At 52.4% G+C, this 11,755-nt stretch overlaps 1 protein-coding gene across 1 annotated transcript; it reads right to left on the bottom strand.

The window, feature by feature from the left end:
• Positions 1-7,730: 7,730 nt before the first annotated feature.
• Positions 7,731-10,533, bottom strand: LOC130836274 (thiamin pyrophosphokinase 1-like). The gene is made up of 2 exons (XM_057708336.1): positions 10,485-10,533; positions 7,731-8,583 (listed from the first exon to the last, which is right to left on the bottom strand). The coding sequence occupies exons 1-2, from the start codon at positions 10,531-10,533 to the stop codon at positions 7,946-7,948; spliced, it is 687 nt and encodes a 228-aa protein (XP_057564319.1). The 3' UTR covers positions 7,731-7,945.
• Positions 10,534-11,755: the final 1,222 nt, after the last annotated feature.

The raw sequence follows: 11,755 nt of genomic DNA, 5'->3' as shown, positions 1-11,755 counted from the left end.
GGTACCTTTCCCAGGGTCCCACACAGAGGTAGGGCAGTTCACACACAACCCTGGCTTCCGACTTGCAGTTGTGGCTGCTGACCTGGTCCCAAGCTGACCCTAAAGTTTGAAGGCCGGCACAGTGGGGGTCCAATAAGTCAGCTTTGCCAAGGGTCGTGTCTATGCACCTGGGGTCCTGGCCTGGGCAGGGAGGGCCCTGCTCACGGGACACAAAAGCTCCCCCTGGGCCTCAGCATAGTTGCTCCTCTCCCACATCCCTTGTCATTGGCTGCTGAGTGGCTTTAATGAGCGGCTTCTAGGCAGAGGCATGTCTGAGTAGGAGGCTGGGGTGCTTCTCCAAGCCTCCTGGGAGGCCAAGGCCACGGGCCCGCCGTCTGGCCCAGCTGAACACAAACATTTGGAAATGGCCGACCCGACGGAATCTAGGTTGTGGTCAGGCTGTGGCTGAAGAAGCCACTGGAAAAACACGCAGTCCACGCGGCCAGACCCAGCTTACGTTTCACCAGGCAGGAGTGGCCTGCCTGGCGCCTGGAGCTGAGGAATGTTCGTTCTCTAGTTCTTTGGAACCTGCTGTCTCTGACCGGGGAATCCAGCCTCTGGGCGGTGCCACTCTTGGTCTCCTGTGGTCAGGCTGTGACCCGCCTCCTAATGTGTCCTTGGAGAATCAGGCCTCTTGGCTTGTCCCCTGGACCAGATGCTGTTGGAAACCATTCGTTTGTTTGCATGCCCCTGACAATAGGGAGCTCACTCCTTTACAGCTGTTGTACCCGGTAGCCAGGAGCCTTAACTGGACCAGTTTCCCACAGGAAGCTCCAGCTCCTTTGACCACATGGAGGGGAAGTCACTGCAGCCTGAGCATCCTCCACCCTCAACCCTCCATGGGTTCAGCCCCCTCCAAAGCCTCCAGACCTCCCCCATGCCCTTTGGATTCAGCGTGTCCTAAGTGGACCCAAGTGTCTTGCCCCAGAAAGTTTTCCTTGCCCTGTAGTCATGCTTCAGCACTAATCTCTCTGTCCACCTGCCTGAGCCATGGCCTGGGCAGGTGGCTCACACATCCATTGAGCACCTACTGGATGCTGAAGCACTTTACTTGCATCTCTTCACTGACCCCTCCCAGTTAGGCTGTTCCTATAATTGTTCTACTTTACAGATGGGGAAACTGAGGCTCAGAGGGTTTACTTGGCATCCTGGGCTACCAGAGGCAGATTCTGGAAGTAGGAGCCATTCCCCTGCGGGAACAAGGATAGGGCCCTGGCAGCCTTGTCTTTTGGGCTGGAGCGGCCCCTGGAGGCCAAAGGGGGAAGCTGCAGCCTCAGTCACACCTGTGGGCCTGAGAGTCCCCGGCTTCCCACAGGCTCTGGTCACTCCCCTGCTCACACATCCTCCGTGGCTCTCATGGTCCCTGTCACTGGGGGCAGGGACTCTGGGTGAACACTTGCTGGGTCACAAAAGCCAGCCTCTTGTGTCAGACCCAGACTGGAGCCAGGGCTGGGGAGGGACAAAAAGAGGGGAGGAGCCAGAGTCAGGGTCTGAATGTGGTTGACACACTGAGGTCCCAGGGAGGGGATGGTTCAGGTGAGGGGTGGGGTCCGGGTGGATCGAGAACACGTGCCCGCCCACTTTCCCGATTCTACCCCGCCTCAGGAGAGATGGTGAAATTAAACCAGAGGCTTTGGGGAGACTTTGACGAATGACCAACATGGGGTGACTCCCCTCCACACAGACCACAGCTCTCCTCACCTCTCAGCCCTCCCCAGGACTCTCTTTGGTCCAGAAAATCCCCATCGGCCAGGCAGGAGTAAGATTGAGGACCAGAGGGAATTCCCTGGTGGTCCAGTGGTCAGGACTCTGCGCCCTCATTGCTGAGGGCCCAGGTTCAATCCCTGGTTGGGGAACTAAGATTCCTCCCAGTTGCACAGCGCAGCCAAAAAAAAAAAGGGGACAGATCATCCCTGGGGACATACAGCCCAGTCCCATCCTGTGCATCGCCGTCCCCACCCCCCATCACTGGGCAGCGATGGGGTGTGTGTGTGGCTGGGTGATGGGCCTAGAGCCAGAATAACTGGAGACTCTCCCACAGCTGCAGAGTTGCCCAATCTACCCCGCCCCCACCATGGTGCTTCCTGGCTTGTGGGATCTTAGTTCCCTGACCAGGAATCAAACCCCCGGCCCGGCAGTGACAGCACCAGGGAATTCCCTTCTCCTTTTCTTTTCTTTTTTTTTTTTGAGCTGCCCCATCTCTATTCCAGAGGAGAATGAGGTGTCAGGCAGGAGAGACCAAAACGCCCCGGCCCCTGAGCTGGCCCTAGCCCGTGGACGCTGGCTGGCTGGTGAGGACGGGGTGGCTAGGGGGAGAAGAAAGCTGGGGAGGGGGCAGTAGTGAGTCGGAGACCTTGCGGGGTCAGGTCCTGGGGAGGGGGGCTGTGGGGGAGTAGGCTGGGGGCGGAGGGGAGGGGGTGGCGTCTTGGGGGGATGGGTAGAGCAGTTCGCTGGGCAAAGAGGGCGCCCAGGCAGAGGCGACGGCCAGCGCAAAAGCCCTGGGGTGGAAACTTGTTTATGGGGGGGTAGCGAGGGGGGCCAGTGAAGAGGGAAATGACGTCAAAGACACACCTTGTGCTGGTCGGGGAGGAAAAGGGAATTGGTGTTTGAGGGGGAAGGGAAACCAGGACCTGGATCCACGTCACGTTGTAAGATCGCCCCCTGGCGGCCCGGTGAAGAACGGGCCGGGAGACGGGGTCGGTCCATCCTCAAGCCTACCCTCTGGCCCTCACAGGCCGTCACAGAAATTGTGGCAAGCCTGAGCCAGGCTGCCCTTGACCAGACCGCCGCCCTCCTGTCTTCCTGTCTCAGCGTCCCCCTTCAGCAGAATGGGGACAAAGTAACCCCGGACTCTCCAGGAGCAGGGACAGCTTGCTCAGTGCTTTGGGTTCTCAGTGCTCCCGTGATTCCCACCAAGCCAGCTGGGGCAGGAGCCAAGTCTATGTTCATGTCACAGCGGGGCTCAGGGAGGGTAGCACATGCAGGGCCTCCTCACACCAGGGATACCTGTCAGGAGAGACTGGACCCTTAGCAGGGGCCAGCCCAGCTGGCCAGAGCCCCAAGTTCAAGTTCTGCCTCTACACATCTCCCTGTGCCTCGGTTTTCTCAATTCTTCCGTGGAGGTAGGCTGGCAAGACTAGCAATAAGTCCTTCTTCAAACTTTCTCTTGCTGATGTTGGTGTACGCTGGCGATTCTTTGTTTTTCTTTTCTTTTCAGAGTGAAGTTTAAGGCTGTGAGTGTTCACACACCAAAACTATTTCCACCAACATAGGAAGTGTAACTTGGGCTGTGTATTTCCTCGAGGGCCTGGGCTGTTCCAGATGCAGCTGGAAGGAGGCAGCACCACCACATACCAGAGGGGTTTGAGGGATGTCAGTTTAATTAATCATCCTTGGGACTTCCTATGTGGCACAGTGGTTAAGAATCCACCTGCCAATGCAGGGGACATGGGTTCAATCCCTGCTCCAGGAAGATCCCACATCTCGGAGCAGCTAAGCCTGTGCGCCACACCTATTGAGGCTGCACTTTAGAGCCCGTGAGCCACAACTATTGAGCCCACGTGCCGCAACTACCGAAGCCCGCGCACCTGGAGCCCGTGCTCCCCAACAAGAGAAGCCACTGCAATGAGGAGCCCACACACCGCAATGAAGAGTAGCCCCCATTTGCCACAACTAGACAAAGCTCGTGTGCGGCAACGAAGACCCAACACAGCAATAAATAAATAAATAAATAAAATAAATTTATAATTAATCATCCTTTTTTTTTTTTTTAGCCATGCTGCATGCGGGATCTTATTTTCCTGACGAGGGTCCGAACCCCTGCTCCCTGCAGTGGAAGTGCGCAGTCTGAACTCCGCCAGGGAAGTCCTAACCGTCCTGCTTAAACTTGCCGTTGATGTAGGGCTCCCAGACCAGAGTGAACCACCAGTTGGTGGCCCACACCAGCCCCACAGTGCCCACATGCCTGCTGTAGGAATCCGATTTCTGGTCAGTTTGCCATAGCGCCGGCCTAGGAACCAGCTCAGTATCCTGGCGCTCACTGGAGATTCTTGTGTGAATCAGTGCCATTACGGGCCAGTGGGAGGCCCTTCAAAGCTGCTCCTGTGTCTGTGATTTACTCTAAAATTCAGGACATCGGAATCCTACACATTTGGATGTGCGTTTGAGACTGAAGGTGCCATCCCTCATGCCTGAAGAAAGTCCCTCATCACCTGGTTCTACAAGGATCCCAGGGTCATTAGCCACTGCAGTTGCTCACCTTCAACACATCCTGAAAGGACTTCGGGGTGGAGTCAGACACGAGGCTCTCAGTGCTCTGGGAGAACTGGCAGGACAGGTCTTCAGATGGGTAGATATTTTCAGGAGAAAATTTTTATGAACCCAATTTCCTGCATCTTCTCGCACTTAGAAAAGCACTAAAATCATTACCTGTGACATCTGCCCCTTGTGACCAGCAGTCATTTTCTACCAAGATGTGTGTGATTGCACGTCCCCTTCTCCAAAATCTCCTCTATGCTGACCTCCTCCCCACCTCTTCGGAGCAGTTGCTCAGAGCTCTCTGAGAGGCTCTCTCCAGGGCTATAGCCCTCAGTGTGGCCCCAGATAAAACTGAAACTCACAGCTCTCATGCTGTGCATTTTTATTTCATTCACACTCTTTTTCCAATTTATTGCTATTCCAGACTAAGGAACGCAAGGAGCTGACAGCCCAGCAGCACCCTGTCTCAGTTGGCCCCAAGGGAAGGTTGCCGTGTGCAGGGTCCACACCCAGGAGGGGCAGTTAGCCCAGTCAGGCTCACACATTCCAGGTATATGGCTGCCACTTGCAAAACTCTAACCTAAAGCCAGCCTATTTTTTTTTTAAATCACCAATCCACCCCAGACACATTGCTAATGAATTAGTATGATGCATATTAGAAGGGATTTTTCCTCTGGTGGGAGCACTGGGGTTAAGATGTGTGGATCAGAGAGAATTGTAGTAGCTCTCCTGCCCAGACATCTGGCCAGAATGCCAGCCTTGTCTGGGAGATGGTGAAAATGCAGATCCCCAGGCTTGGCCCAGACCTGGTGAACCAGAACCTGCATTTAAACCCATCTCTGGCCTAGACCCCTCGGAGTAGCCCCCTTGACTTGAGACTCTGAATTGGCCTTGAGTCCAGCTGCTTGGAACCCTGCCCAGGTTACGTGGCTTTTGCCTCAGTGGCTCTGTGGAGCTCTAAGCAGATAGAGGGTGCCTTCCTGGGGCTCCTGACCAGGTGATGGAGATGTGATTTCACGGAACCTGCGAAAGGTGCCCACTCATCTCTCAGAGGCAGCCCAGGACATGGATCCCCCAGTCTCTGTCTCCCACCAACCTGGCTCACAAGGGCAAGACAAATTTCTCAAAAGCTACACAAATAGCGTGCAAAGGATATGCAAATCCCACGTATATTTAATTCAAACAAAGCAAATCATGCATATTATATGCAAACAGCAAACACATATGCAAATATCATGAGAGGGCGGGCCCCCCTGGGGTCAAGGGTGAGGGTTGTCAGACACTTTGCAAGGCACACATCGAATATAAGCTTAACTGCGGAGGTCTTATTTCCTGCCCCGAGCCCCGCCCTTTACAGGGATCAGCCCTTGGACCCCACAGCTACAAGGTGAGGGGCTCTTGTATCCCTGGGTCTCCAGCCCAGGAGAGGCAGGTCTCCAGGCCTCCAGCGCTGTAATCTCTGCAGGGCCACAGCGACCCCTGGTGGACAGTAGTGGGACACCGCAGCTGGACCACGCACCCTACTCCCACCCTTTTCTCCCTGTGTGGTGGTCTCCAGATCCCCTACCCCAACCCCCCACCCTGCCCCCGTGGGCCCCTGATCATGAACTGCCAAGCCATAGATTAGTGGGGGGAAAAAGAGCAGGACTGGCTGAGGGGAGTGGTCAGTGTTCCAAGGGGGCTGCTCCTCCTTTCCCTGCACAAGCCTCTTAGGGATTTCTAAAATGCAGGCTGTCCAAGGGTTTACTGCACAGAGAAATGAGAGACTGCTTCCCCCAACCCCCAGTCCTTGGTTCCTTCCCCAGTGGCCATGGCTGTGACCTGTGTCACCTTCCAGAGATATCTGGATACCTCCCCCCCCGCCCCCCGCCATTTCAAAATGTGCACAAATTGTTATCCTTCCTACTCTTTACATTAATGCATTGCAGAGAAAAGTTGCTTCAGCCTTTTTCACGGTTGTATACTATTCCACTATGGCTCAACAGCCTAATTTAAACAGTCCCCAATTGACAGACATTCATTTTCATTTTTTTTTTTTGCAATTACAAAAGTGTAGCAGGAAATGCATCATTTTGCGTTCATTTGCATGTACCTGTAGAAAAATTCTTAGAAGGAAAACTAATGAGGGAAAGGGTATGTGCGTTTGTGTGTGTGTGTTTTATTTTTATTTTCATTAATTTTTATTGGAGTATAGTTGCTTTACAATGTTGTGTTAGTTTCTGCTGTACAGCAAAGTGAATCAGTTATATATGTACATATATCCACTCCTTTTTTTATTTCTATGTCTGCGAGGCTGTTTTTTTTTTTTAAAGAACTTTTATTGAGATACAGTTAACATACAGTAAACTGCATATATTTAGAGTATACAATTTGGTATTTTTTTTCTTATTAGTAATGTATATATGGCAATCCCAATCTCCCAATTCATTCCCCCCCAACCCTCCCCGCTTTCCCCACATGGTGTCCATATGTTTGTTCTCTACATCTGTGTCTCTATTTCTGCCTTGCAGACCGGTTGATTTGTACCATTTTTCTATATTCCGCATATATGTATTAATATACGATATTTGTTTTTCTCTTTCTGACTCACTTCACTCTGTATGACAGTCTCTAGGTCCAACCATGTCTCTACAAATGTCCCAATTTCATTCATTTTTACAGCTGAGTAATGTCCACTCTTTTTTAGATTTCCTTTCCATTTAGGTCACCACAGATCATTGAGTAGAGTTCCCTGTGCTATACAGTAGGTTTTCATTAGTTATCTATTTTATACATAGTAGGGCATGTGCATTTTTTTTTCATTGATAATATTTTTATTTGACATCTGGATTCAATTTCACATATACTTGCATAAATAATTAAAAAGTATCTCTAATGATTAAGTGTGTGCAACTGTATGCTAGTTCAACTGGTCCCAGTTTCATTCTCCACTTACAATGCAACCCTCACTCTGTTGTAGCACCAGAAAGAAGACAGCTGCTGGTCCCTTTCCTTACAGCAACACGGGGTTTGCACTGCGTAAAGCTGCGGGGCAGGTTCTACCTGTTTTAAATTTTAATAATCAGGCCAATGATTTTTTATTTATTACTAAAAGATAATACCAAAAACCGTTAAGGCCAAAATAAAATGGTGCAGTTCCAGCATCCCAAGCTAGAAGGAATGATTTTTTCAGTGAAGGGGAATATATATAATCCAGAGAGCTGATATTATTAGACAGAAGTAGCGTTTGGTGTCAAGCATTTAAGAACGAACAGGAGGGGGAGGTTTATGTGCTGGACGTCACGGAGCCTCAACAGAGCTTTCTCAGCTTCAAAATTAAAAACAATTTTCTAGGATACATGAAATGATGAATAACAGAAGAGTGATCAGTACTGAATTTAGAGTGGAATGATTCACATTAGTTCTCCAAGTGAATGTAATAGAGCATATTTACTTTCTTAACAAATGTTGATTTCTCCCCCTCACTGTAAAATTGAGATCCATCATTCATAATGTTACCTGGATGATCTAAACATTAATGTATTTAGAATTAGTGGGCTTCCCAGGGACCGGTTTAGATTCCTTCCAGCCAAGGGGAACTGTTCTTGTTGAGCGTGAAGTTGTTGGCAAGAGGTAAGTCAGAGGCACAGCTGTGGAGGTCAGTCATGGGTCAGTTTTTGATGGCCATGGTCCAGAGGAGGGGACGGTCTGTTTCCACAGTCACAACACCAGATCCATCGTACGTATTGGAAGTGCTGACCAGTGTTCCAAAACTAAGCATATGATTTGTGAGGTTCCACTTTAGGCCTGTTGTCATAACCCGATTGCATGGCTGTCCAACAGGAATAAGGCCACACCAGTCACCTTCCATTCCAGTGTCTACGTGCAATTTGTGCTTTCCTGGTTGGAGCAGGTAGATGAGAGATTCCTCTTGGATTATTATAATTGGCAAAGGAGTGATTCGAGTTGCTTGGAACAAAGTGTTCACAGACGCCATAATCTGGTCAAAGCGCCCAGCAAGTCCTCCCAAGGTCACAGTCATATCTACCTGCAGGTCTTTTCCTTCTATCTTCTTTTGGAGCACTTCGAGGCACTTGGTAAAGTCAGTATGCTCTTGATCAGGAGTTGAAATAATTTCACATCCCTTGGTAGCATAGTATTCTCTAACTTCAGGCCTAATCGAATCAAAGTCTCCACTGATGAATTCAGGCAAAAAGCTTTCCCTCTCTCCTTCAGTGTTGTCATATAAGCGGTTGGCACCTCCATCAGCACAGGCTCTTAGAAGAGCTGCTGGTGTTGGAGGGTTGCCTGCAGAGGTGGGGGACAGCTGTGGCTCACCGAGGAGACAGGGGCACTGGCAGCAGGGGTTCTGAGAAGTGCTCATTGGCGTGAGCCCTTCCAGAATCCACCATTAGCTCCACCAAAGAGCCTCTGTGTGCATTTTTAATATTAATAGATTTTAGAAAATTGCCATCTTGAGCAACCATACTTATAAGCAGTCTACCCAGAACTGCCTTCAGGCTCACAGCCTTGGCTCTGCCTGGATCCCTCCTGAATGGGGGCCTGGGGTGCAGGTCACGAAGCCTCTGAGCCTCAGTGTCCCCACCTGTCTCGTGGAGGTGCCACCAGCCCCCACTCTGCCAGCAGGATGGGCTCAGGGGGTTTCTGGTGACTCCTCAGGGCTCCTGTAATCCTTACAGCCCGCTTACTGTCGTGTGGCCACATTTCAGGCATTTTTTGAACAATGCAGTATGAAATATTGTAAAGTGCAACTGTATGTGCAGAATTTGACCTAATTTCCTCAAATTAAAACCCTCCAAGAGGGACTTCCCTGGCGGTCCAGTGGTTAAAGATTCCGCGCTTCCGCTGCAGAGGGCGCGGGTTCCATCCCTGGTGGGGGAACTAAGATCCCACATGTCGCGTGGCGCGCCCCCCAAAAAACCCCCAAACAAAAAACCCCCCAAAACTTCTGAGACTCAGACTCAGCCTGAAGCTGGCGACCAAGCCAACCACGAGCTGCATTCTCGCCACAGCCACAAGAGGGCGCAAGTGAGCGGCTGGCTCCAGGGCCACCTGGGACCCGCAACTTGTCTGTCTCCTTTGGGACCGCCTCGCCCGGTTGTCTCCAGCGCCCAGGCTCTCCACCTCCTCTCCAGTGTCCAGACGACCCGTCCTGGCGCATCCCACACTCTTGCTCCCACAGGACCTGCCTGGCCACTCTCCGCGGGCACTGCCTCAGTTTCTCCGCAGAACTCTGGTGACCTCTTTGCTGTGAATCTCCTCGAAAGCCGACTGTACCCTCTGATTCTCTGAGTCTCTGATTGTCTCTCTCTCTCTTTTTAAATAAATTTATTCATTTATTTTTTTATTGGCTGCATTGGGTCTTCGATGATGCACACTGGGCTTTCTTTAGTTGCAGCGAGCAGGGGCTACTCTTCGTCGCGGTGCGTGGGTTTCTCATTACGGTGGCTTCTCTAGTTGTGGAGCACGGGCTCTAGGTGCTCAGGCTTCAGTAGTTGTGGCACACGGGATTAGTTGCTCCATGACATGTGGGATCTTCCCTGTTCAGGGATCGAACCCATGTCCCCTGCATTTGCAGACAAATTCTTAACCACTGCACCACCAGGGAAGCCCTGCGGTCTGTTCTTTTTTTTTTTTTTTTTTTAATAAATTTATTTATTTTATTTATTGGCTGCGTTGGGTCTTCATTGCTGCACACCGGCTTTCTCTAGTTGCTAAGATTGGGGGCTACTCTTCATTGTGCTGTGCGGGCTGCTCATTGTAGTGGCTTCTCTTGTTGCAGAGCACGGGCTCTAGGTGCATGGTCTTCAGTAGCTGCGGCACATGGGCTCAACAGTTGTGGCTCACGGGCTCTAGAGCACAGGCTCAATAGTTGTGGCGCACAGGCTTAGTTGGTCTGCGGCATGTGGAATCTTCCCGGAGCAGAGCTTGAACCCATGTCCCCTGCATTGGCAGGCAGATTCTTAACCACTGCGCCACCAGGGAAGTCCTGCAGTCTGTCCTTGATGCAGCAGTGGATGGTGAAGATGTGCGTCCCCCCTGGGGTGCCCCCTGCTCACACCGGCCTGGCCCCTTCTAAGGGCTGGCACCTCTCGCCCTCCTGCCGGTGTGGGTACCTTGGGCAGTGCTCACCCTGCACCTTTGCACACTCCCTTGCTCACCTCCCTAAGGCTTTGTCTCAAAGGTACCGTCCGCGATGGGATGTTGGCTGTAGAAAGCAATGAAGCACTGACACATGCTGTATATACTATAGTGAACCTTGAAAACATGCTGAGTGACAGAAGCCAGACAGAAAGGGCCACATGTATGATTCCATGTACCTGAAATGTCTGGAACAGGCAAATCCATAGAGACATGAGGTAGATTAGTGGTTGCCAGGGGCTGGGGAGGGGGAATGGGGAGTGACTCCTAATGGGGACGGGGTCTCCTTTTGGGTGGGCTGTACAACAGCCTTGACTGCCTGAGACTCCCCAGGCTGTGGTTTTGCGGTGCCCAGCCTCCTAACAGCTCCTGCTGGGGCAGGGATGAGAAGGCTCGGTGGAAACATCACAGGTGCAGGGGGAGGTCCTGATGGCTGTCCCTGGCTACCCTGAAGGTTTGCAGGGCCGTGAGGGGAAGAAAAGAAGCGCCAGCTATGCAGAAAGCCTGGCTGGGGGTGGGCTCGCAGAACAGCACCGCGGAGATGCAAGCTGAGGGGCATCGTGGGCTCAGGGCTGCAGAGATGGGAACTACCTAAAATATCCAGGCCCCAGCACTGGGGCCGAGGGGCTCCTGCCATAGCACTGCATTCACCGGGGGAAGATCCTCGCAGACACAGAGGCAGTGGCCACCCTAAGATGCATCGTGTAGAGAAAGGCAGGGCGTGCCAAGGGGGGACAGGTATGCAGGGACACCCTCAGACCATCATAGACCATCTTGGCCGGACACCCTGAGGACCAGCCTGCAGTGGTTGCCGGTGGAGAAGGGGCCAGGGCCTGGACACCGTTGGCTGACGTTGTGTTACCTGCATAGAAATCCATTTCTTGGCCCTTAAAAGCAACAGAAATGGAGACGTGGAGGGCAGTATGGTAACACGGCAGGTGAGAGCAGCCAGCTGCTGCCTAGAGGCCCGTTGGTGTGACGGGTTGGGGTGGGCAGATGTGCAGGGTGGATGGGAGCCAGAGGAGGAGAGGGGCTGAGGTCCTCTGATCCCTGGAGACCCCCGTGCTCAGTCTTTCGGGGTGCAGGCCGGGATCCTGCTATGCTGCACGCCTGTGACCCGGTGGACCCTCACTCTCGTGACCTGTTTCCTGTCTGCAACCCTCTCTAGGGTGTCTGCGTCACAGTGGTGGCACCTGCAGGGGCTGGAGACAGGACAGAGGGATCTCTCGGGCATGGGGGGCCTTGCGGCTGAGAACCAGGAAAGGCGTGATGCATCCAGCTGGCCAGGATCTGGGGGTGCGCTGGTGTGGAGGTGCAC

This window comes from Hippopotamus amphibius, chromosome 15 (genome assembly GCF_030028045.1).
Source record: "Hippopotamus amphibius kiboko isolate mHipAmp2 chromosome 15, mHipAmp2.hap2, whole genome shotgun sequence".
In the NCBI taxonomy this organism is placed as follows: domain Eukaryota; kingdom Metazoa; phylum Chordata; class Mammalia; order Artiodactyla; family Hippopotamidae; genus Hippopotamus; species Hippopotamus amphibius.
Note: the sequence above shows the minus strand (reverse complement) of the source record. Positions and strands in the feature narration are given on the sequence as shown.

Coding starts and splice junctions, on each gene's coding strand:
- LOC130836274 (XM_057708336.1), bottom strand. CDS start 10,533: ATGTGTCAGTGCTTCATTGCTTTCTACAGCCAACATCCCATCGCGGAC. Junction 8,584..10,484: donor CCAACATCCCATCGCGGACG/GTACCTTTGAGA, acceptor CCACCTCTGCAG/GCAACCCTCCAACACCAGCA.